This window comes from Chiloscyllium plagiosum, unplaced genomic scaffold, assembly GCF_037043375.1.
Source record: "Chiloscyllium plagiosum isolate Xiang-an unplaced genomic scaffold, Cpla_swu_hap1 HiC_scaffold_25, whole genome shotgun sequence".
Taxonomy (NCBI): Eukaryota; Metazoa; Chordata; class Chondrichthyes; order Orectolobiformes; family Hemiscylliidae; genus Chiloscyllium; species Chiloscyllium plagiosum.
The window spans coordinates 40,973,529-40,998,329 of record NW_028270163.1 but is presented as its reverse complement, the minus strand read 5'-3'; the positions used below and the strand labels follow the sequence as shown (position 1 = coordinate 40,998,329).

General features: G+C 40.3%; 1 protein-coding gene across 2 annotated transcripts in view; it reads right to left on the bottom strand.

Moving 5' to 3' along the window:
* The window catches only part of LOC122562201 (E3 ubiquitin-protein ligase rnf213-alpha-like), a 156,764-nt gene that overhangs the window by 33,321 nt on the left and 98,642 nt on the right, over nucleotides 1-24,801 (bottom strand). For both annotated transcript variants that reach the window (XM_043714879.2, XM_043714880.2), the window contains 14 exons: nucleotides 23,687-23,878; nucleotides 22,730-22,863; nucleotides 20,338-20,513; nucleotides 18,108-18,323; nucleotides 15,096-15,283; nucleotides 13,694-13,814; nucleotides 12,085-12,185; nucleotides 9,440-9,619; nucleotides 7,423-7,580; nucleotides 5,936-6,035; nucleotides 3,752-3,860; nucleotides 3,452-3,659; nucleotides 1,297-1,490; nucleotides 25-150 (listed from right to left, as the gene is read on the bottom strand). In XM_043714879.2, coding sequence (XP_043570814.2) covers nucleotides 25-150; nucleotides 1,297-1,490; nucleotides 3,452-3,659; nucleotides 3,752-3,860; nucleotides 5,936-6,035; nucleotides 7,423-7,580; nucleotides 9,440-9,619; nucleotides 12,085-12,185; nucleotides 13,694-13,814; nucleotides 15,096-15,283; nucleotides 18,108-18,323; nucleotides 20,338-20,513; nucleotides 22,730-22,863; nucleotides 23,687-23,878 — 2,203 coding nt within the window. The remainder of the gene's footprint in view (nucleotides 1-24; nucleotides 151-1,296; nucleotides 1,491-3,451; nucleotides 3,660-3,751; nucleotides 3,861-5,935; nucleotides 6,036-7,422; nucleotides 7,581-9,439; nucleotides 9,620-12,084; nucleotides 12,186-13,693; nucleotides 13,815-15,095; nucleotides 15,284-18,107; nucleotides 18,324-20,337; nucleotides 20,514-22,729; nucleotides 22,864-23,686; nucleotides 23,879-24,801) is intronic.

Genomic DNA, 24,801 nt, shown 5'->3' with positions numbered 1-24,801 from the left:
CCAAACAGGATTATTTGCAAATACCTTTAACTGGTTTGTCACAGTATCCATTTGCCATTTCAGGATTGCCTGAGCAACAGTATCACGTATGGTTTTATACTCCCGTCCACAGAAAATAAAGCAATCCATCTGTACATCTGTCCAGTTAAGCTGGAAGAAAGAATTCCTCGACATGTCAGCACACAGAACAATAGAAGGACTGTACTGCAATTCTGTATCACAATTAAAATCTCTACATTTAATCAATAATGGCCAATTATTTCACTCAACAGCATTTATTTCAAGAAAACTTTGAAAAAGGAAAATGCATCACTGGATCACTTTATTTTATTTAGAATTGTAGAGTTTTTCAGCACAAAAGACCTACATTTTTCAGAGCAGCACAGTGGCACAGTAGTTAGCACTGCTACCTGACAGCAAAGTAGTCTGGCTGTTTGATGCCAATCTCGGGTGACTGTGTTGAATTTACATGTTCTCCCCGTGTCTGCATGGGTTTCCACCAGATGCTGCAGTTTCCTTCACAGTCCCAAAGATGCGCAGGTTCAAGTGGATTGGCCCCGCTAAATTGCCCCCTAATGTCCAGCGATGTGTAGACTTAGGTGGATTAGCCATGGTAAAGGCAGAGTTGAGGGCTGACTCTGCAGAGGGTCACTGCAGACTCAATGGGTCTAATGGCCTCTTTCCACAGTGTAAAGATTCAACAAAATGGATTGCCGTAGTTCAAGAAAGCAACTTGGGCAGTTAATCACCACCTTCAAAAGCAACTAGAGATGCGTAATAAATGTTGGTCCAGCCAGCAAAGCCCTCAACCCATGAATAACTTTGAAACAAGACCATTCTGGCCACTGAACCTCTGCTGACTTCCTGTCCTGTGCCCACATATCTGAATTTTTCATTTTAAAGATTTTTATCCCCTTTTTGAAAAATGCTTCAATTCTACTTTCCCTATCCTTTATAGTGGGCCACTTCAGGTCTATTTAAGCCACTGTTTGAAAAAGACTCCAGACCTGTCGCATTGATTATTTTGGACAGTAAACTCAAACTCATTTGTTCAGACACAAATAATATGCTGTTATACAAATTTCACAGCTTTAGCTTCTAGAAAAGTCTACAGAGGTCATTTCTATTCATTAACATTGCAGAATTATGGGGTAAAAACACATAACATTTACATACAATATCTAACATTTTGCATATAAACACAAAGAATTAAATGCATTTAATCAATGAATTTAACCATAATGTGTTGATATTAGCTAATTATTTAAAATTGACTGCATGTATAAAACACTTCACCTGTTTCTCAATAATTTTGTCTGGAAACATCCAGTGGAAGTCTTTGAGTCGTTGTAAAGACTGAACAAATGCCATCCCATAATGATCATAGACTGTCCTCATTAAATAAACTTGGTACCAGTCATTGCCAGAATGAAAACAAATCATTTTTATGTGGTCCATGAAATTTGTCTTTATGTCTTTGTTTCTCACATCTGGAAACATAATTATTTGAAAAGTAAAAATTCAAACTTATCCAATAATTTAAATTGCACAGGCCACTATAGAGGGAATGTACTGTCTGAGTCCAAACAGAGAATTCCTATTCACAAAGAGTACATAATGGAATAGTTAACAAAATATAGAGGAACAATGAAACCTGGCTACAGTTGTAAAACATGTGTGATAGTCAGCTCTGGTTAGTTTGTAGCATTGTTCTGCTAAGTCAGTAGCTGCAGGTTCAAGTCCCATTCTAGAGACTAAAGCAGCAATTTTAGGCTGACACTCCAGTGGACTGAAAAAGTAACATTACCATAGTCCCAGAGTCTCAGGCAAGGGGAGAGATTGAAAAGGAGAGTCTTTCATGGTAACCTCAGCCAGTGCAGGAATTGAACCCATGCTGTTGGTCCTACTGTACGCCACAAACCAACTGTCCAGCGAACTGAGCTAACCAATCCCTACCATCCAGTATGGTCATGAAGGAATGTTGCACTGCCAGAGATAATGTCTTTTTGATAAGATGATTAAACCAAGGCCCTGTTTATTCCTCAACCAACAGCCTTTACAAAAGTATTTGCATAACGAAATTGCATTGTGCAATAGGCTATCACATTTCTCACAGAGACTGACCACACTTCATAGTCACTTAACTGACTGTACACACTTGGGGATGTTAAAAAACACTATTAAACTCCATTGTCTTTTCTTTTCTATCCCACATTTGCCTCAACACCTCTCACTGGGTTTCATAGCAACCATATCCAATTAACCACTTCCAATTAACATTGTTGAGGGAGGAAACACAGGTAAATAGGACTGGTTAGCTTTGGGATACCTGGTCAGCATGAATGAGTTGGACTGAAGGGTCTGTTTCCGTGCTGTATCACTCTATGGCAAAGTGCTGGAAAATGGGATTAGATTAGCTCGGTGGTTGTTTTTGACCACAGTGGATTCAATTAAGGGCCTTTTTCTAAGCTGTAGTCCTGTATGCCTTTATGAATCTGTAATCTTCCATCTCCATTTCTATGGAGTTCCTTCTCTCACTATCTATGTAACCACTATATTTTAGCCGGAAAACGTTTGATCGATAATATATGTGAATTGAACCGATGGCATGAAGAGGAGTCATTCTTCCACTGCAGCTAAGCTAGCTGGCTCCTGCCAATGTTCAAAATGGTGGCAGCTCTACCTTTTGTCAAATCGAGGAGGAACAAATAGATTGGATTGGTCAGATTAAAGTCTTGGATTGGTCAGATTCCAGCTGGGAGTAGGTGCTCAACTGTCTCACCTGGGGTTAGGACAATCTCAAAACACAGAATATATCCTTCCCCACAGAGAGGCTGAAGATATGCAGTCTGACAATGTGAGTCACGGAGTCATAGAGATGTACAGCACAGAAACAGACCCTTTGGTCCAACTTGTCCATGCCGACCAGATACCCTAAATTAATCTGGTCCCATTTGCCAGCACTTGGCCCATATCCCTCTAAACCCTTCCTGTTCATTTACCCATCCAGATGCTTTTTAAACGTTGCAATTGTACCAGCCTCCTCCACTTTCTCTGGCAGCTCATTCCACACGCACCACCCTCTGCGTGAAAATGTTGCCCCTTAAGTCCCTTTTAAACCTTTCCCCTCACCCTAAGCCTTTGCCCTCTAGTTCTGGACACTCCCACCCTAGGGAGCAGACCTTGTCTATTTATCCTATTCATGCCATTCATGATTCTATAAACCTCTATAAGGTCACCGCTCAGCCTCTGACTCTCCAAGGAAAACAGCCCCAGCCTATTCAGCCTCTGCTTCAGTCAGTCTCACTAACTCAAAGTAGCCCAGCCAGAAACTCCCCAGCAGCTTGGAGAGAGGCTGGAAGCAGGACAGCCTTTACGTTCTTCCAGGTGGAGAATGGTTTTTGTGTGACGCAGAGTGGAGGCAAAAGATGGTTGAAGGCTAATGCTTTACCTGTGCTGTTGTGTGACTCATACAGAAGTTGAGCTGTAAGATTGAAGCAGAAACGCAGCCTGGCAATGTTCTGCAAGTATTCTGCAGCATTTTCATTACAGGTAGCAACCTTGTGCCTGGCGAACCTGCTGAGAAAGTTGCAGTTCTGTTTGAAGAGTTCCAAATTGCCAAGTCCTCCACATTGTTCAAAGTGTCCGTTTATTGAATCCTGAAAAGAGAGATACATTGAAAGATTCAGAGCTATGTCCCAATCCTACAGCTACCTTTAGGAATCAGATCAACTTGACCCCCTCGCTTTACCTCAAAACATTTGATGAACAGAAGATAAAGTTCCTGCAGATCTTCCGAGAATAGATTTTCTTCTAAACTTGAGAGGTAATTCTGCATAAAGACTTTCACTTTATCAAAACTATTGAGAGACACAGAAAGCATTAGTGCTGCGAAATGTAACTGAGCTTCATTTATTAAATGGAGTTTCATATAACTGTTGTTACTTTACAGGAACAAACACAAACATGCTTTTCACTCAATAATCAATTCACCTAGTTCACCTTTCTCCAATTTCTCTCATTTCTTCTACACCTTTAAAAAGTACATGGATGAGCACTTGAAATAACAAAACATTCAAGAATGGTTGGCACAGACCTGATGGGCTGAATGCCCTCTTCTGCGCTGGATGACTGAATGATCCTATTATAATTCCAGATGGGGAGAATAATCTTAGGATGCAATCACACTGCAAATCTAGTGCCAGTAAAGTGATTTCCACTTTCCATTGGTGCTAAAATAGCTCATCTATCTAAGTCATGTGACAGTGCCTGGCATGTTCAAAAACAATTTTCTTTGCATCCTGTGTTGAGTTAAAGAATCTAGGATATTGTCAGGCACTTATCAAACCCACGTGTCCTGCTATTAAATATTTAATGAATCCTGCTGCATTACACTGGTGTCCATAGACTCCCCTCAGTGGAAAGGAGTTGCATTTGTAGCAGTATTGAGGGCAAATGTTGCTTGGGTACTGAAATTCCTTTCAGCCCACTTTTGGCCTGAGGCTGGTCTGAAAGTAGTTAAAGAAATGCATAACATGCTATTTGTCTTAATGGTTGCAACTACACAGCAAGTTCCCTGGAGCTGGGAGGGCAGTAGAGTTGCTTGCTTTATTTTGTTGGTCATGGAATGAGCTGAAGAAATCACTGTGAGCAGAACATCTCTAAAGAGCCTCCCATTGTTTCCTTCGTAGAGGGTGGAAAAAGCTGACAGAATTTTCCATGCTATTTGACGGTGTCTGGCATGATGTGGGCACTGTGCCTGGAACCTTTCACCTGAAGATGTATTCTGAGACTTACTTAAAAATCAACATCATCTACATAAACCCAGCAATCTATGCCGACCAGGTGCCTGGATGTAGCTAACTGTTTACTGGATCAATACCTAGAATGAGCAGGTTTCCTTCTGAGGAACGGTTAGACAGGCAAAATCTGCATCCTCTGGAGTTGCAAAGAGTCAGAAATAACTAAATTGAAAGTTCCTGAGGGGACTTGATGAGGAACGTGTGGAAATCATGTTTCTTCTTATGACAGGATCTAGAACAAGGTTTTTAGTTTAAAAATAAAGAGGTGCCTATTTTGAAGAGAGATAAGGAAACATTTCTTTCTCTCAGAGGGGTGCGATTCTTTGAAATCCCTTTCCTCAAAAGGCAAAGGATGCAGAATTTTAAAATATTTTTAAGGCAGAGGGAGACATGTTTTTAATTGCCAAGGGGATGAAAAATTATCTAAGATATGCAGGAATGTACAGTTGAGGTTAAAATCAGATCAGCACAATTTAACTGCATGGAGGAACAGGCTTGAGGGGCCGAGTGGCTATCTTTGTTTGTATATTTATATGTCTGTGGGGGTTGGGGGGGGTCTTGTCTCCTTAGAAATGTCAGCTGATGGGAAACTCTCAGGTGTTTAGGGAGGTGGGAGGATTGGGGGTGGGGTGAGGGGTATGTGTGTGAGGCACTGACAAAGATAAGCAAACGCTAGTGCTTCCAGCTTCACATCAGTCCAAGAAAAACATTATCTTGCTTAGCATTCCCTTAGCACCCTCCAGTAGGTCTGTCCAGACTGGCTGATCAGACCATATTTAGCAAGTTCAAGGAGAACTGATACTTATTTCAGGCAGGTCCAGAAATACTCGGTAGCTGCTCCTGGGGAAAATTAGGTACAAGAGATTGTGCGTGGAAATTGCTTTTCCCCCAGATCATTAATAATTTAACTAAAGTTAATAAATAAACTTTTATTGAATGGTATGGTGACACCCCATGATTCAGTATTGTCACATTCTGGTTCTCCCTCACTGGTACTGAGGCATTGCTTTCAGAGTAATTATTAACAATAAGCAGGAGAACAAAAAGGACTAGTAGAAGCCTTCAGAACATAAGAGCATCTATCAGCTTCTATCAAATTCATGGAACTTAACTTGTGCATTTTTCCCCCTTACCTATAATGCAGCATAAGTTTCAATAAAATGGAACGTATCACAGGATTAATGTCCACGCATTCTGAGAATGGTGTTAAACTCCGAGTCTGGTACAGGTTACCTAATATCACAAATAAAGGTTGTTTTGTTATAGGTTGACAGATTGCTTCTATTTAAATGTTACTGCTGACCTATATGCAAAATTTATATAAAAACCAAAAGAACTGCAGATCAGAAATCAGAAACAACCATAGAAATTGCTGGAAAATCTCAGGAAGTCTGGCAGCATCTGTGGAGAGAAATCAGAGTTAATGTTTCGGGTCCAGTGACTCTTCCTCAGAAGTGATGGTAACTACTTCTTCTCTCTCTTTGGGCTCTATCGCCATCTATTGTTTATTCCCTGCTCCATCCACCACCACCCCTCCCTCCCCACCCCCATCCTACCTTCTGCATAAAAATTGTTTTCCTAGCTACCAGATGCTGCCAGATCTGCTGAGCCTTTCCGGCAATTTCTGTTTTTGTTGTATTTGGACCTTTGCTCATGGTCAGCAAACAGAGAATGTAGCTATTCCATGGGAATAGTTACTACAGATGAGAATGCCAAATTAAAAAAAAACATCCAGTTGAGAGGACAGGATGCCGTAATGTACAAGTCACACAGTGGATGTGCAACACAAAGTCCTCCACCCATTGCCTGGAAATAAAGCCGCCTTAACCCTGAGGATCATAGGCTGCTCTCCCATTACAGAGCGATGACTGATGGTGTTTTAAACTGAGGGTCAACACTCCTCAAGCAAGAGGAGAGGTTGGGAAGGAGAGTCCTTCATGATAATCTCAGGCGGGGTATTGGAATTGAACCCACTCAGTTGCCATGACTCTGGGCAAACCAGCCAATTGAGCTAACCAACCCATGGAAGTAGCCACAATCAACAGTACTTGGGAAATGCATACAAGATACAAAAGTCTCAACTGTGAAGGACAAGATTGAAAGCAATCTCAGTCAGTGTTCTGTTTTCTCTCTCTCTGAAGCTAGAATTCCAATTCAGCTCAGACCAGTGAAGTCTGACAGGTTTCAAAAGGAATCAGTTGGGGCTTTCTCAGGTGGATATGGGCTCTACACAAACTGGTGTTAAAATATGGATCATATTCTGAATTGTATGCGGATTAGAGAGGAATCCCAGGTGGTGCTCTTTTGTTTTACTGTTGTCCAAAAATCTTCCCATGGTAAAGTCAAGGGAGCATTATTTCCCCATTTCATTTTTCATTTGTGACTGTTCCAACCAGATACCATGTGACTGTTGCTGTTTCAGATGCTTGCAGGTGAGAGTAGGTGAACTGCATTCTGGTCACATGCTTGCTCATTGCCCAGAATGGAACATCTCAGGTCTGAGGCTTCTGGCACAATCAGGCACCTGTTATATCATCAGTCTCTGCAATGTCTGAAGACAGACTGAAATCTTCAATGTGAAGATGAATGGACACTTATTACCTTCTACCTTGATGCGTACCTTCAGGGAGTTTCCTGACTGCTATTAGCAATGACAGCAGCAATGTAATCACTTCATCAGAGGGTGGAGAATCTTCACTGAAGCAAAACCTGGAAACAACCTCCATGAAAAACAAATTGCACCGCTGTCGGAAGTTATTATATTTTTCTGAAGCCTTTCTGTAAAATTGAAAAAGCATTCAGTTTAAGAATGTAACCACTTTATAGTGTTAGACTAACTCAAAATACTAGTTCAGTCCTATTATACCTATATATTCTATGCATTGATAGTACAGGAAGACATAGGTACTGGTTCACAAACAGTTCCAAAATACAGCTAATTATTCCTAATACAAACTGATTACAGAATTCTAATTAGAGTCCAATTGTATATTGTGAAGCTATAGGTTTATTTTCTGATCTTCTGGATATTATATATATATTTACAGTTGGATTTTATGAACTTTCACTATTTCTACATAATATGCAGATATTGGGAACTCTTTGAGCTCCTTGTTATATCATTAAATTTCAAACTTCTGTTTATATTTACTTCTGCTGAAATGCACTTGAGTGGCTAGGGATACAAGTTCAGGGTAGTCCAGAACTAGAGGGCATAGGTTTAAGGTGAGAGGGGAAAGATTTAAAGGGAGCCCGAGGGGCAGAGGGTGGTGCGTGTATGGAACAAGCTGCCAGAGGAAGTGGTAGAGGCTGGTGCAATTACAGTATTTAAATGACATCTGGATGGGTATATGAATAGGAAGGGTTGAGAGTGATATGGGCCAAGTGCTGGCAAATGGGATTAGATTAATATAGGATATCTGGTTGGCATGGACGAGTTGGACCAAAGAATCTGTTTCTATGCTGTACACCTCTATGGCTCTATGACTCAAAGCCTTACCTTCATATGATCAGGATAGAGAGGACTCATCAGGAAGCAAAGGGGTAGCTAACAATGCAGGAGGAAGAGGTTATCTGGGAGAAGAGGTTAAAGAGGAAAATAGCATTGCATGTAAGGCAAGAGGTGAGTTGAAATGGTGGTTGAAATGACTGGAAATCAGTAGTAACTCAGTGTCAATGCTGATAAAGGGAAAGTAGTGAGGATACATCACCAAGGAATTTAATCTGGGGTTTGGATGTAGGGTAGAGAACATGAATTTTACCGGAGAGGTGAACAGGATGAAATAAGATTACAGGAGAAAAATATGGCAAAGCGTACAGCGATGGACCAAGGTGAGGTCTGCAAACCAGGGTCACCCTGCTACTGGAAAAGCTTGGGCAGGACAGGCAAGAGAAAGTATAATCAGCTGAGACTGTTACAGATAGAGGTCAGGTCAATGAGGCTATGCTCATATGGCAATAGCACCATCTTATTCCTTGACAAAACACTGCTCCAGGCTAACTTAATACTTATGGCTTATATCTTTAAGTTTAATCAAGAGACATATCTCAATGGATGTGTTGGAGGGAGACTGAAGGTCAGTGTCTGTCTGCTGGCACAGTCCAAGAGTTCAGCAGTGGGGGTGGTGTGTGAATAAAATAGGAAGGAGGTCAAAGAGATTAGCCACTAGTGGTCTTGCTGCATAGATAGGTGGACAAGGGAAACATGCAGCAGTTGGGGCTGCTATCTGGGAGTAAAGGAGGCAAGATAAAGCCTTGATGGTACTTTCACAGACACACAGAGGGCTGCTCATCTCAGATGGAGTCAAGTCTTAGATAGCAGCCGGAGAGTCACAATAGGGAAGAGTCATGAAAGATTGAAGTAGTGATGTTGGTTGGGTGGGGGCAAGCTAAGTCTCAGTTAACAATATTTGCAAACAACTTACTAGGGCAGACATACTCTACATCCCCTACATTTTCAACAAAAAGCTATATAAGTCTCCAGTCTGCTGGAATGAGGTTTGGTAGCTCAACATAAATCCATCAGACATCTCTACCCACAGTTCTCAGAAAAGTAAGTAATTTCACCATAGCACCTTTTATAAAAGTAATCAGGCAAAAGTCAAAACTGAAACTTGATTTGGAAGAGTGTAACTTACTTTAACTGGATAGAGACCTCGATTTTAAAGGAACCTGGCACGCCTGCCTTACATTTTGGACAAAACGAGCGAATCTTCAGTGACTGATCCAGACATTTGAAACAAAAGACATGTTCACAGGGAAGGCAAGCTGGATCATTCAGCACCCCGAGGCAGACCGCACATTCTTTGATGCCATATCTGAGGTAGAGCAATATAGTGCAAAGATGTTCAGAAATTGTAATATAGACAGCTTTCTCTTTTAACTCCTGTTTGCTAATCTGCAGCCTCTTCCAAAAGGAGAGATTGGACTATGTTCCGGAATTAGCAGGAAGTGGCACAGCGCTGCTTTGCATTTGGTATGATTCAAGCAAGTCGTGAAGCTTAGACTGCTTTCCTTTCCGTTTAGTGCAGAGTTTCTCTCTGTTTGGCCTGGGGTTCAGCTGAGAAATGACCTACCCTCGGCTGACTCCAGCCCTCTCAGCTTCCAGACGTTACAAATTTGACTGCATTCCTATTCAGTTAGAAGGTAAGGACAGGTCGTACTGCATTTTCAGCCAAGATGCTACAACACACATCTTCAAAATCCTTTTATAGAGTCACACAGCACGGAAACAGACCCTTCGGTCCAATCAGTCCGTGCCAACCAGAATTCCAAACTAAACTAGTCCCATCTGTCTGTGCTTAGATCATATCCCTCCAAACATTTCTTATTCAAATACTTATCTAAATGTAGTTTAAGCATCGTAACTGTACACACATCCACCACTTCCTCTCCAAGTTCATTCCACACGTAAACCATTCTCTATGTAAAAAAAGTTGCCCCTCATATCTTTTTTCAATCTTTCTCCTCTCACCTTAGAAGTATGCCCCTAGGCTTGAAATCCCCCCATTCTAGGGAAAAGACACTTGTCATTCACCTTATTTATACTCCGTATGGTTTTATAAACGTCTTTAAGGTTATCCCTCAATCTCCTACAATCCAGTGAAAAAAGTCCCAGCCTATCCAGCCTTTTTTTTAAAGTCAAACCCTGCATTCCTGGCCACATCCTGGTAAATCTCTTCTGAACCCTCTCCAATTTAGTAATACCCTTCCTATAACAAGGCGACCAGAACTGGACACAGTACTCCAGAAGAGGCGAACATCCCGTACAACCTCAACATAACATCCCAACTCCTCTACTCAAAGGTCTGAGCAATGAAGGCAAGCACACTAAGCACTGTTTTAACCACTCTGTCTATGTGTGATGAGACCTTCAAAGAATTATATACCTGAACCCCTAGGTCTCTTTGTTCTACAACACTACCCAGAGCCCTACTTTAATTGTGGAAGCCCTGCCCTTGTTTGCTTTATAAAATACAATATCTCACATTTATCCAAATTAAATTCCACACCACTTTTCAGCCCAATGACTTAACTGATCAAGATCTCTTTGTAATCCTAGATAACCTTCACTGTTCACTGTACCACCAATCTTGGCTTCATCTGCAAACTTACGAACCACGCCTTCTATATTCTCATCTAAATCTTTTATATAAATGACAAACAATAGTGGACCCAGTATTGATCCCTGTGGAACACCGCTATTCATGGGCCTCCAGTCCAAAAAAACAACGCTCCACCATTACTGTCTGTCTCTGACATTAAGCCAATTTTGTAAACATTTGGCTAGCTCACTCTGAATAACATGTGATCTAATTTTATTCTTTAGTCTCCCGTGAGGAACCTTGTCAAACGTTTTACTAAAGTCCAAGATATCAATCTACCTCTTTGCTCTCATCAATCTTCTCATTACTTCCTCAAAAACCTCAATCAAGTTTGTGAGACATGAGATCCCTCACATTAAATCATGTAGACTATCCCTAATTATTCTTTGCCTCTCCAAGTGCATATAAATCCTATCCTTCAAAATCACTTCCAGCAACTTACCTATCACTGAAGTGAGATGGGTCTATAGTTCCCAGGTTTCTCTTTACATTCCTTCTTAAACAAAGGCACAACATTAGCCACTCTCCAGTCACCTGGCACCTCACCCGTATTTATAGGTGATAAGAATATTTCTGTAAGGGGCCCTGCAATTACCTCACTAACTTCCCACAAGGTCCTCCAATACAGTAGGACAGGTCCCAGAGATTATCTATCTTTATATTTTCGAAGACCTCCAGCACTTCCTCTCCTGTAATGTGAACTGTTTTCAAAACATCAATATTTATTACCCTGCGTTCTCTAGCCTCTATTTCTTTCTCTACAGTGAAAACTGACACAAAATATTCATTTAATATCTCTCCCATCTCCTGAGGTTCAACAGGAAGATGACCTCTTTGATCCTTAAGGGGCCCTACTTTCTCTCTAGTTGCAATCTTGCTCTTAATGTACTTGTAGAATCTCTTTGGATTATCCTTAAACTTATTTGTTTTAGATTCAGTAATACTAACACTTCAGGACCATTAGCATCCTCCAGTTGAGGCAGCGTTGCTGAATATGTGCTAAAGCATTAATGTACAACATTATGTAAAGGATGACATGCACTAATTGAGGGGACAAAGGCAAACTGGAGAGAGAGCCACAGATCACAAAATGACACTTTTAACAGCCAACAACACAATTAGTTCTAAGATCTGTACAAAATGTGGTAACAAATGGTGTTTTGATGATTGAAGTGTACCTGTAGTCCAAGTGACTAGCTTCTTCATTGCACAACTGCAACACTTCAATAACTCCTTCAAGTGTTCTTTCCTTTTTCAAATCAGAGGATATTCTGAGGATCTGTGTAAAACCAGAGAATAAAACTGTTCAATGCAATCAGAAGAGAAAGTGGAATAATTTCAGAGACAAAAAGCACAGGAAACTTCTAAATCGTAACATAAAAGCCCTCTCATCAAAGACTTATTTCACATGATGAGAACTAAGCCTCAAAATTCCTGTTTGTGCTGTTATTAGAAGAATACTTAACATATTTGTATAATTTTCTCTTATCTGCTGTTTTAAGAGAGGTGCTTATATGTATATTTTAAATGAACTTGTGTCTTTATTTTAACAGTGAATAAAGGAAGAAGCAGATGCAAGTCAAAGGGATTCATTAAGGTGTTGTGTTGTCATTAACTTTTAAATAAAGACAGCTTACAGAAATGTCTTCTGGGAAAAGGATTTCCTTAAGTCAGTTTTTGTTCACATTTTGACCTCTCAAGGGATTCAGTCAAAACATCAATGTGATGTGACAATTCTATTTCATCTCAAAAACCAAGATCTGAATCCACAAACCACATTTGTGCTCCCTGTAATTTAGAAGGTTAAATGAGTGATTTGCCTGAAGTTTAAGATTCTAAAGGGAACCAACAGAGATTGATAGATCTTTGTGGATCAAAGTTATTAAGGAACATAGGGCAAAGTGGGGTATTCAGAAGTAGGTCACAGTTCAGTATGATCCCATTGAATGGCAAAAAAAAATGCTGGGAATTGAATGATCTATGCCTGTTCAGCACAGCCAGAAGTGAAGAAAGCATCTTCTTGTTGGTTGAGAGTGGCTTGTATCAAATGAGTCTTAGTACAAAAATTACCGCAGTCAGACAACAAATAGCATTCTGATCAGGGTAGTTGGAATGGAAAATTGAATAATTTGTACTGTTTTAGTAATGCCTTCTTCTGAAACTGGGGTAAAAGCAAATTTTGGAACAGGGATATTTCAATCTAATTCAGCCTCCCTTCTCTTTACTTGACATGGTAGGGGTTAATGTCCTTGAGTTTTTGAGAAAAGTTCCACAGAAAGTTTGGTATTGGAGAGATTATATGTGAAATCTTTCCAGAAATAGTCTTACAATAGGGAGAAAAAAAATCGAAACTGATTTCAGTAAAGGGCAGGTGGTCATAAACAATTGAATTGCAAAAGCAAGAATTTACTGGTAGTAAAAAGGATACTTGTGTCGACCAACTTATTAATAAGGATCTTGATGTGTAAGGTTAAAGAAGAACTGCTAGAAATAGAGTTTTACTTTAACTTTACACCATTAAAAAATGACATCTCTGTGGCTATGTGCTGAGTTGCAATATAACTTACTACTCAGTGGTACTGTAGACAGTATGTGCAGACATATGAAATATTTAAACCTTTGTGTTGATTGTCAGTCTGATAATAGAGAGAGTTAAAAAAAAATCCAAGAATCTCATGTGTTTAGCATTCTGAACAAGTGATAATAATTTATCAGCCCAAAAGTAAATTAAAATCACTGACATGTACATCGTGACAACTTCACTCCTTGGAAAGTTTTGTTCTTTACCTTCTGAAGTCGTGCACAATATTTTACAGCAATGTCTTGCAACTTGGCCTCAGTGTCTGGTATACTGAATACGACATGTTCAATAAACACACCCAATACAAGTGCACATTCCCAGTTTGATCTACCAATCATAAAATAAATAATATTACAACTCTTTTTATGATTATAACATTGAAATTATTCATGTTAAAAATAAAAACAAACAACTTTGAAACAGAACTGAAGTATACACGTGTCTTAGTGTTGTGTGGTGGTCGATGAGAGGTTGTGTCATAAATTCACACTGCAATCTCCCTCATGGTAGGCTATTAGAAGGGACAAAATATATCCCAACTTATTTGCTCTGGATGTCTGCTAAAGCAAGCTAAAACTAATGTCAGTCTCCTGCTTCCTCTTCATAGACTTCTATCAGCCTCTGCTCTCTCCTCCCATGCTAAAATAATTGATCTCACATTCTGGTAAATCAATGTAAGTTTCAGACCAAAAATGGTATGAATGCTATAAAATTTCCTGTGTAAACTAGTTTTTTTTTTGTTTAGGTTCAGTGTCACTAACGGAAGAACATTGATGAAAAATTCAGTTTTTAATTGCATTGATGGCTCCAGTTACATTAATCATTGAAACCTTGCAGTGCAGAAACAAGTTATTTGGCCCATTGAGTCCACACTGGCCACACGAAGAGCATCCTAACCAAGCCTACTCGCCCAAACTTATTCCCTGTAATCCTGTGTTTCCCATGACCAACCCACCTAACCTACACATTCCTGGGCCACTATGGGCAATTTAGCATTGTCAACCCATCTAACCTATACAATCTCAGGGACATTATGGGCAATTTACCAAGGTCAATCCACCTAACCTACACATCCCTGGTCCACTATGGGCAATTTAGCATTGCCAACCCATTTAACCTATACATCTCTGGGACGCTATGGGCAATTTACCAAGGTCAATCCACCTGACCTACACATCCCTGGGCCACTATGGGCAATTTAGCATTGTCAACCCATCTAACCTATACATCTCTAGGACACTATGGGCAATTTACCATGGTCAATCCACCTAACCTACACATCTCTGGGCCACTATGGGCAATTCAGCACAATAAATCCACCTGACCTGCACATCCCTGGACTCTGGGAGGAAACAGGAGCATCTGGAGGAAATCCACGCAGACACAGAGAGACTACGCAAACTCCATACAGACAGTTGCCCAAAGGTGGAATCAAACCCAACTCTCTGACACTGTGAGGTAGCAGTGCTAACCACTAAGCCACCTTGGCACCTTAATGCCTGAAATATAACATAGCCATAGACCTGGGTTGGGGTGAGGATATGTGCAACTTGGAACAGCATATCTATAAACAGTGTCTTCACAAGTTGAACAAAAAGTGAATCTTGCCTGATTTCACCAATGATTTGCTGACATAATGGTCCGCATGCTTTGATGTAGCTTTTATCATGAATGAGTTCAACTGATGGCTGCACTGTTTCCATTATTTCCACTAGTTCCTTACAACTCTTGAGCCCCACAATGTTTACAGCTTGAGCTTTTTCAGCACAAGCAGAAATTGTAAATATGTCAAGCATCTGAAAATTAAGCAGAAATATTGCACTTGTGATGAGGCATTCCCTTCATTAAGTATTCAATTCTAAATAAGTGGGAAAGATAAGAACTTCATGTCGATTTTCTTTGTTGTAATTTCATGCTTCATCTCATCCTTTACTTGACTAACAAAAACGGTGAATGTAATAAGCTAGGACTGCTCACTTCTTTTTACCATGGGCCAAGCCTTTAAAAGGCTATGAAATTTTCAATATTTTCATCAAGAAATAGTCAGCTCTTCATGAGTGGGCTGACCAACATTTATAATCTAAAATCCATTCCCTCATCCTGGGCATGGAATCTAGGCATGGAATTAAAAATGGTCAATCAAAACAGGGCAAGTACAATGGGACTCCATATGTCCTGGACTTCAGTTGTGAAGGTATGTGAGGAATCCTGGAAGAACTCAGCAGACAGGGCTCTGGCAAACAAGTCCTCAGCTGCAGAATAGACAAAGGGAGACACATCATCTGGATGATCTCACTGGTGACGTGGCAGACAAAGATTGCAGAAGAACAAGGCTTCCCAGTTAGCTCGGTTTCCTTGCCACTGGGTTTAATTCTGTCAAGATGGCGCGCAACACTTGCTCCATGTTAAAAGTTGTCACACTCGGGCGATGCTATCCTGAATATACCCTTTAACCTCTTCAGCAACCAACAAATAACAACAGGAGCAGAGCGGTATTGGCCAGAAGTTGAAATATATTGAATTCAACTTTGCTCTTCACAACCCACAATTATTGTTCATTGCACTGAATAGTATTGTTATCTCATTAGATTCAAGAAAATCACTGTTCCTTTAGGCTATTTTAATTCAAATAAATCAACTGGAAGAAACAGAGAACCAAAAGAGATAGCTAGTTGATTATCATAATCCTGCTGTTTCTCCAGGCTGTCACTGATGAGGCGAGAGACACTCTCATAACTTCACTCCATTTAACTCACAAATACAACTAGCAAAGTTAAGCATTCAATGGAATGAAAGCCAGGGTTACAGGATGGAAAAACATACAAATTAAATATAGTATTAACAGGAAAAGACAGGGTTGATAAAGATAAACTACTCTGACTGGTTAAGGATTTGAGAGCGAGGGGGTGTAGTCTGAGAATTAGGGGCCAGACAGTTCATATTTTGAAGCACTTTTATATACAAAGGATGGTAGAGATTTGGAACTCTCCATAACATGCTAGAGCAAATGTTAATTTTAAATCTGAAACAGATAATTTTTTTGTTAAACAAAAGTATTAAGGGATATGGGCCAAGGGGAATTAGTTAGGCCACAATCAGCTGTGATCTGATTGTGTGGTGGAACAGATTTGACAGACTGAATGGATGACTCCTGTTCCTGCATAAGGGAAGCCTTTAATTAAATAACACATGTATATCATAGAATCATAGAGTCATACAGCACAGTAACAGATCCTTCGGTCCAACCAGTCCACGCCGACCATGTTCCCAAACTAAACTAGTCCTGCCTGCCTGTGATTGGCTCATATCCTTCCAAACTTTTCATACTCATGAACTTATCCAAATGTCTTTTAACTGTACCATCATCCAACCCTTCCTCTGGCAATTAATTTCAGATACAAATTACTCTCAAAATGAAATACTTGCCCCTCATGTCCTTTAAAATATTTCTCCTCTCACCTTTATAAACATGCCCCCTAGTTTTGAACACCCCCAGCCTAGGGAAAAGATCCTTGTCTTTCACCTTATCTATGCCCCTCATGATTTTACAAACCTCAATAAGGTCACCTCTCAACCTCCTACGCACCAGTGAAAAAAGCCCTTGACTTTCCAGTCTATTTTTATATCTCAAACCCTCCATTCACAGCAACATTCTAGTAAATCTTTTCTGAACCCTCTCCAGTTTAAATATATCCTCCCTGTAGCAGGCAACCAGAACAGCACACATTACTCCAGAAGAGGCTTCATCAATGTTTCTCTACAGCCTCAATATGATGTCCCAACGCCTATACTCAAAGGTCTGAGCAATGAAGGCAAGTGTATTGAACACCTTCTTAACCATCCTGTCTAGATGTGATGCAAATTTCAAAGTATATGTACCTGAACTCCTAGGTCTCTCTGTTCTACAACACTAGCCAGGGCTCTACTGTTAATTGTATAAGTCCTGTCCTTGTTTGTATTGCCAAAATACAATATTTCACATTTATCCAAATTAAACTCCACCTGCCACTTCTCAGCCCATTGACTCAGTTGATCAAGATCGCTTTGTAATCTTAGATAACCTTCTTCACCGTCCACAATGCCACCAATCTTGATGTCACCTGCAAACTTACTAACCATGTCCACTATATGCTCATCCAAATCACTTATATAAATGACAAACAAAAGTGGACCCAGTTCTGCTCCATGTGGAACACCACTGGCCAAAGGCCTTCAGTCTGAAAAACAAGCCTTCACCATCACCCTCTGTCGTCTACTATAAGGCCAACTTTGTATCCAATTGGCAAGCTCACCCTGAATCCCACGTGATCCAACTTTAATTAATTAATCTACCATGCAGAACCTTGTCAAAGGTGTTACTAAATCCAAGTAAAGTCCAAGTAAACATCTACCACTACGCCCTCATCAATCTTTTTGGTTAATTATCATATATTCAAAGTACAGTTAACACTGAATGGCTGAAGGACGAAATAAAATGTGTCTGTCTAATCAGTAAAAGGGTTGAATAAATGTGGCCACATATATAATATTGACTTCAAAACAAGACTTAAAAGAATCTTGTGTTTTACTATCAATGCTTCATAAGCTTTAATTAGTTTGCAATTTTTTTATAAGACTCACCATTTGCTGAGGTTTTGAACTCACTGTTCCTTGTAGATAACAATAAATGTGTTCCAGGATTATTGGATAGAGTGAAATTGTCTTGGACAAATTATGCAGGCGGTTTTTGAAAACATTGTAGGCAATGTGTATCCAGGGAGGTGATTGCTCTTGAAGGGTCAGATCACAATCATTGTGAAGCTCATTCATGCAGGAAACAAATGCAATCTTGAAAACCTTTAATAAAAATACAGTGTAGAAAATAACATTTAATGAAGTTGCATTGTATTGCTTTCAATCAAAAATAATTTAAAATTGTCAGCTGCCTGAAGCTTGCTCCCATTTTTCAGGTACTGTATTGTCAGAACTTTGCCAGAACTGTATTGAAAACCTGCTGCACTTCTGGCCATGTTATGATGATGCAGCTGACGGAGATCTGGGGAAATTCAAGGTCACCACAGCGAAATATTTAGAATTCCTTCTCCACGACAGGAGAAAGTGCAATTTTGGAGTAGAACAAGCTCAGTGGAGGTCCACGACGTGCATCAGAAACAGAAATTGCTGGAGAAACTCAGCAGGTCTGATGGCATTCGTAGCGAGGGAAAGCAGAGTTGACATTCTGAGTCCAGTGACCCTTCTTCACTACTGCTAGACCTGCTATAATTCCCTGGCAATTTCTGTTTTTTGTTTCAGATTTGCAGAGTCTACAGCTCTTTGTTTTATTTCCAGGATGTGCATAATGGGTCTTTATAGCAGCCAATTAGACAAGCTGGCCAGGAGTGTAGTGTTTTATAGCATCAACTGCACAGCTTTGGGGGGAAGATGAGTGATGTAGTTGCAACGTCAGCAGGCCTGTAATCCAGAGCCTCCAGGCTAATGTTCTGGGGATGTGGGTTTGAATCCCAAAAGTTAGCAAATGGTGAAATTTGAATTCAGTAAAAGCTGGAAGAAAAAGCTAGCCTAATGGGATCCATGTCAACTGTCCTAAAAACTTATGTCATTCATTAATGACTTTCAGTGCAGGAAATCTGCCATCCTTGCCGGGTCAGACCTAAATGTGACTCCAAAGTCACAGAATGTGGTTGACCCTTAACTGCCCTCTGGGTGACTAGGAATGGGTAATAAATGCTGGCCTAATCACATCTCATGAATGAATTTTGAAAGACATGTTAACCCACATCAGTAGCCCCCTGATTGCACTACATAGAAAAGGAAACAGTTCATTACCTCTCCCTGAACAAGTGAGGGTGATGTGGGATCAGCATTCTTATCAGAACTGACTGGTCCCACCCTTTAACCATGTTGAATTAAGAAACACTTTTTCAGTATATAATAAACATATTTAATACATCTGAAGAGAGTTTGGAATCTCAGTGTTCAGTTCATATTTTTTGCCTGTATCATTTTCACCTGTATGAGTTACATTTTGTTTCGAGATGCGAGTACTCCACTGATGGTTAAGAGTGGAGTATTTTCATTTCTAGCACACCCTTGTCATGTTTTGATGTTCTATAATGCTCACAATCCTGACACTCATTTTAATTGGAAACCACTTCATTTTACATTTGCAGCAAAATGCCAGATAGAATAGTCCCAGAATTTATCACCTGAGATGAGTGGTTTCACTTTTGAATGTTCCCTTAATGCCAGTGAGGTGAGGTATGTGAGGTGTCATCACTCCAGTACTATATATAATGGAATGAAGTGCTGATTCCCATTCACTTCACTGAGGAATGTGAGAGGACAATCTGCAACCTTACTGATACATATTGTGGAGGGATTTATAACTAATTTACAATCTTTCCAGCTGCTGTGGGATATCAAAGACATACACAGGTAAAGAAATTGGAAGTTCAAGTAAAACATTGTCACCGAATCCCTACAGTGTGGAAGTAGGCCATTCAGCCCATTGAGTTCACACCAACCCTCCAAAAAGCATCCTACTCTGACCCACTCTCTACCCTATCTCCATGGATAAGTCACCTGGCCTGCACATCCCTGAACACAATGGGCAACTTAGCAGGACCAATCCACCTATCCTTGGACTGTGGGAGGAAACCAAAGCATCCATAGGAAACCCATGCAGACATGGGGAGAATGCGCAAACTTCACTCAGATAGTCGCTTGATGCTGGAATCGAACTGGCACTGTAGCTTTGCCACCGTGTTGCCCTCTGTCTGCCCAGTTAAAATGGATTAGTGGGGAAAGATAAAAGAAGCATTTTTGTTTTCACAAATATTATCAAATTTACCTCAACTTCAGCAGACGATGAGACATTTATGGTCATCAAAATGAAATCAGTCAGGTATCGCTGACCAAGGTCACTCTTTGCATCTTCACTTTGACATCCAAGATACTGTCCAAGTTTACTTTCATTGAAACTGTCAACAAACTTCATCATTTTTGCTCTGTCTCTGTCGGCTGTCCCTGAATGTGAGGAATATTTTCTAATGTTACCTTGAAGTCATATACAGAACCAAATAAAATCTAAAACACATGCTGAATCTTTAGCAACAGGTGCAAGTTCTTCAAAACAAAAAAGGCATTTTTGTAGTGCCTTGAGCAGTGTATTTGAGCGGTTAATATATGGAATTCTCAATCTTAGGACTTTGCCATCTGAAGACACAGCCATACATAATTGAAATTATAGATGAACAAGAAGTTAGAATTAGGAAAATGCAGAGAATCTAGAGGAGGTATTGAGCTAAAAGGTATTATGAGATAGGAATAGGTTAAAAAAGGATATGGATGGAAGGCTGGCTGCGAGGGTATTAAAAAGTTAGGGCTAGAGGTAACAAAAAAATTCAAGACATTTGGTAAGACAGAATTTTGGCATATCAATCAAACATATAAATTCTAAGAGGAATTGTCAGTAATCGGCATTTAAAGAAAATCAGCAGTTGTAAAACACTTTTGACAACCAAAAATTAGTGCAAGATATATATTTACATAATCAGTACAGATGAAAATTCTGAATTGTATTTTTTGGCTACACTGAGATTGCAGACATACTTTGGGATGTTCCTGCTCACAAGCTGAAACTCCCTCACACAGTGAAAATACCCTTTGGTCACAAATGTCTTAATGAATTTTGAATACATAATTCTTTACATATTCCAAGAATGCGAGATTAAAAAGAACACCTTTTTACGCATGCATTTAAATTTTTTTTTGTAATTAATGTAAAATCGAAAAGATGCGATTACCTTGAGAATTATTTAAAATATATATGGAAGGAATTTAAATAACCAGATCTTTCTCAACAACATCCCACTAAGATCCTAATGATCATAAGGAATCTGTTCTCATAGCTTTGACTTCCAAAGACTATGAGAGAAGAAATTTCTCCTCATCTCAGTCTTAAATTGGTGCCCCCTTATTCTGAGGCTATGCCCTTTGGCCCTAGACTCTCCCAAGTAGGGAATGTCAGCATTTACCCTGTCAAGCCCCTGAAGAATCTTAAATGCTTCAATGAGATCAGCACTCATCCTTCTCAATTCTAGTGAGAAGAGTCCCAACCTGTTTAGCCATTGTTCAGAAAAAAATCTCTCCATCCTAGTGAACCTGCTCTGAACTGTCTCAAATGAAATGATATTTTTCCTTAAATAAGAGGATCAAAATAGCTTACTGTACTCCAGAGGTGGTCTCACCTTGTGCTATTGCAGTAAGACTTGCATCTAAAACCATTAAAACAGGGTTAACATTCCGGCTTACTTGCTGCACCTTGTGTGCTAGCATTCTGTGTTTCATTGACAAGTAATATCCCACTGAATGGCGAAGCAGGCTCAAGGAACTGAACAGTCTACTCCTGCTCCTATTTCTTATGGTCGTATTTAATGTTGGAAGGTCTTGTCAGTTTTTTTTCCCTAGAAATGCCAATTAAAAATAATGAGACAAAATAAATTTTTCTGTAAAATTAGAATGGATCCAGGTTGGATTTCATTTAAACTAATGCACCCAGCATATATTAAGGGGATGACTAACAGTCCATGCTGAAACTGATAACGGACAGACATATACACAGGGCGGCACGGGGAGGCACGGTGGCACAGTGGTTAGCACTGCTGCCTCACAGCGCCTGAGACACGGGTTCAATTCCCGCCTCAGGCGACTGACTGTGTGGAGTTTGCACGTTCTTCCTGTGTCTGCGTGGGTTTCCTCCCGGTGCTCCGGTTTCCTCCCACAGTCCAAAGATGTGCAGGTCAGGTGAATTGGCCATGCAAAATTGCCCGAAGTGTTAGGTAAGGGATAAATGTAGGGGTATGGGTGGGTTGCGCTTCGGCGGGTCGGTGTGACTTGTTGGGCCGAAGGGCCTGTTTTCACACTGTAATGTAATCTAATCTAATCTAATACACAAGACAACAGCGAAAAACGGTATATGTATTCTGATAGATGTAGGATGCCTGTACATGGGTCTCAATAACTCAATAAAATACGGAAGCAAATACCAGCACCATACTCCTCCAACAGCAGCATCTTTACATTAGGTTTTCCACAACTTCAAAAAGACCATTGGAATTTTGTTATCAATCAAACATATAACAACAGTCGAGTTTGATCACCTGGCATGTGAAGGCATGTGCTTTTCTTTAATCATTGTTAAAAATTAGACTTTAATTAACTGAGTTTAAAGCAAGCAATACCTTCCAAATAGTGAAATTCAACCCAGAAGTGGTCAATGTATTCTTTGATCAACCAGCTGAAAGGGGCAGCACAGGAAATTCCTTCACAAACTTTATTCATTTTGTGACTGACTGTTATTTCCTCTGTCTTTGGCCTAATGGAAAAACAATGCCATGTACATTAGGACATTGTAATTATATTGAACACACACACACTCATTCATGCGCGCGCACACATACACACACTCACGTGCGGACACAAACACACACACTCACTCACTCGTGTGCGCGCGCACACACACAGAAACACAAGAAAAATCAACATTTGATGGAAAGCCACAACAACGTGGTGGGCGGCACGTTGGCACAGTGGTTAGCACTGCTGCCTCACAGCGCCAGAGACCCAGGTTCAATTCCCGCCTCAGGCGACTCTGTGTGGAGTTTGCATGTTCTCCCTGTGTCTGCGTGGGTTTCCTCCGGGTGCTCCGGTTTCCTCCCACACTCCAAAAATGTGCAGGTTAGGTGAATTGGCCATGCTAAATTGCCTGTAGTGTTAGGTGAAGGGGTAAATGTAGGGGAATGGGTCTGGGTGGTTTGCGCTTCGGCGGGTTGGTGTGGACTTGTTGGGCCGAAGGGCCTGTTTCCACACTGTAAGTAATCTAATCTAAAAATGGTAAGTAATCTTAAGTAATCTAATCTAAAAAAAACATTGTGCGAGTTGATTGTTCCACTGATCATTGCCTTTTTTCATGCAGTGTAAGTTGTTCCCTTTCAAAAGATGGTTTTCTTGTGTTACAGAATCTTGTGAAGACAGAAAACTTCCACTTAATTGGTCAGAAAGAAAAAACATATTTTCCAATTATAATTTTGTTTTGCACAACAAATGAATTGAATTTACTCAAATAAAATCTATTTCACCTGATGGTACAAATTAGCAGCACTAAAAGATACACAACCACCTATGGAAGGCATTCTTACCCTGAGCTTCGCTGTTGGTGAGATACTCTCAGTATCTGAGTATCTTTAAAAATGTTGAGCCAGAGCTGTTTAATTTCTTTGTTCACTTTACGATCCACCAAAAGATTCAAGTTATAGTCTCTGTCTAGGATCGAAATCATCAGGGCCAGATTTGGGGTAACCATCTTCTGAATGCATTTCCAGAGTGTGTGTCTACATTATTGATGCAAAAGGAAATGAATGCATATGTTGTATATAAAAAAGATGGTGCTTATATTTTCAAATATACAGTTCCCTTTTACCTAAGCTATTGGGCCTGGAGTTCCCATATTGTGCCAATGCAGCTTAAATCTTTGTCAGCATGGCAGTGACTCGTTCAGAAAGGAGAGGTAAGATCTGCATAGAATTCCAATCCCCATCATGAGCCTTTTATATGTGCGAAGTGCTGAAATAAATCATGCAAGGAACTGCAGCAACCATTCAGTGGGACAGAATGTCCATCAGCAAACTTTCTCTACAAATGCTTAATGTTCACATATCACACTCTGATATTTATCAGTTGTACCCAGGAATTTACCGAGTTTTGCAATAACCATCCAATGTCTGTTCCAAGTAATATATGGGCAGAACTATCTCATTTTCAGTTGAAGTGTTTTATCAGGTGAGATTTGTGGCGCTCAGTCAGCTACTGGTTGGAGTGGCCTCTCTCACACAACTGTCTGCTCATCATTTCATCAAGTCCACAACCCTGTTGGTAGTCTTTCTCAGGGCCTGAGACATGGAAATGGTCACCACTGCCATGACCTTCTGGCGTTAACTCCTCCGGCACCTTTTGGAGAGCCCAGGTACACCTGCTGTACACCTGAGAGGAAAAGGTAAACATCGAGAGTATGGCGCTGGAAAAGCACAGCGGGTCAGGCAGCATCCGAGGAGCAGGTGAGTCAGGATGCTGTCTGACCTGCTGTCCGTTTCCAGCGCCACACTCTCGACTCTGATCGCCAGCATCTGCAGTCCTCGCTTTCTCCTAGAAAGAGGTAAACCCTAGCCTTACTCCATCATGACCAAACCCTGGAGGTTGGTTAAAAAGGCCAAATGTGGCTCAGGCCTTTGGTCGACACAGATCACACACAAAATGA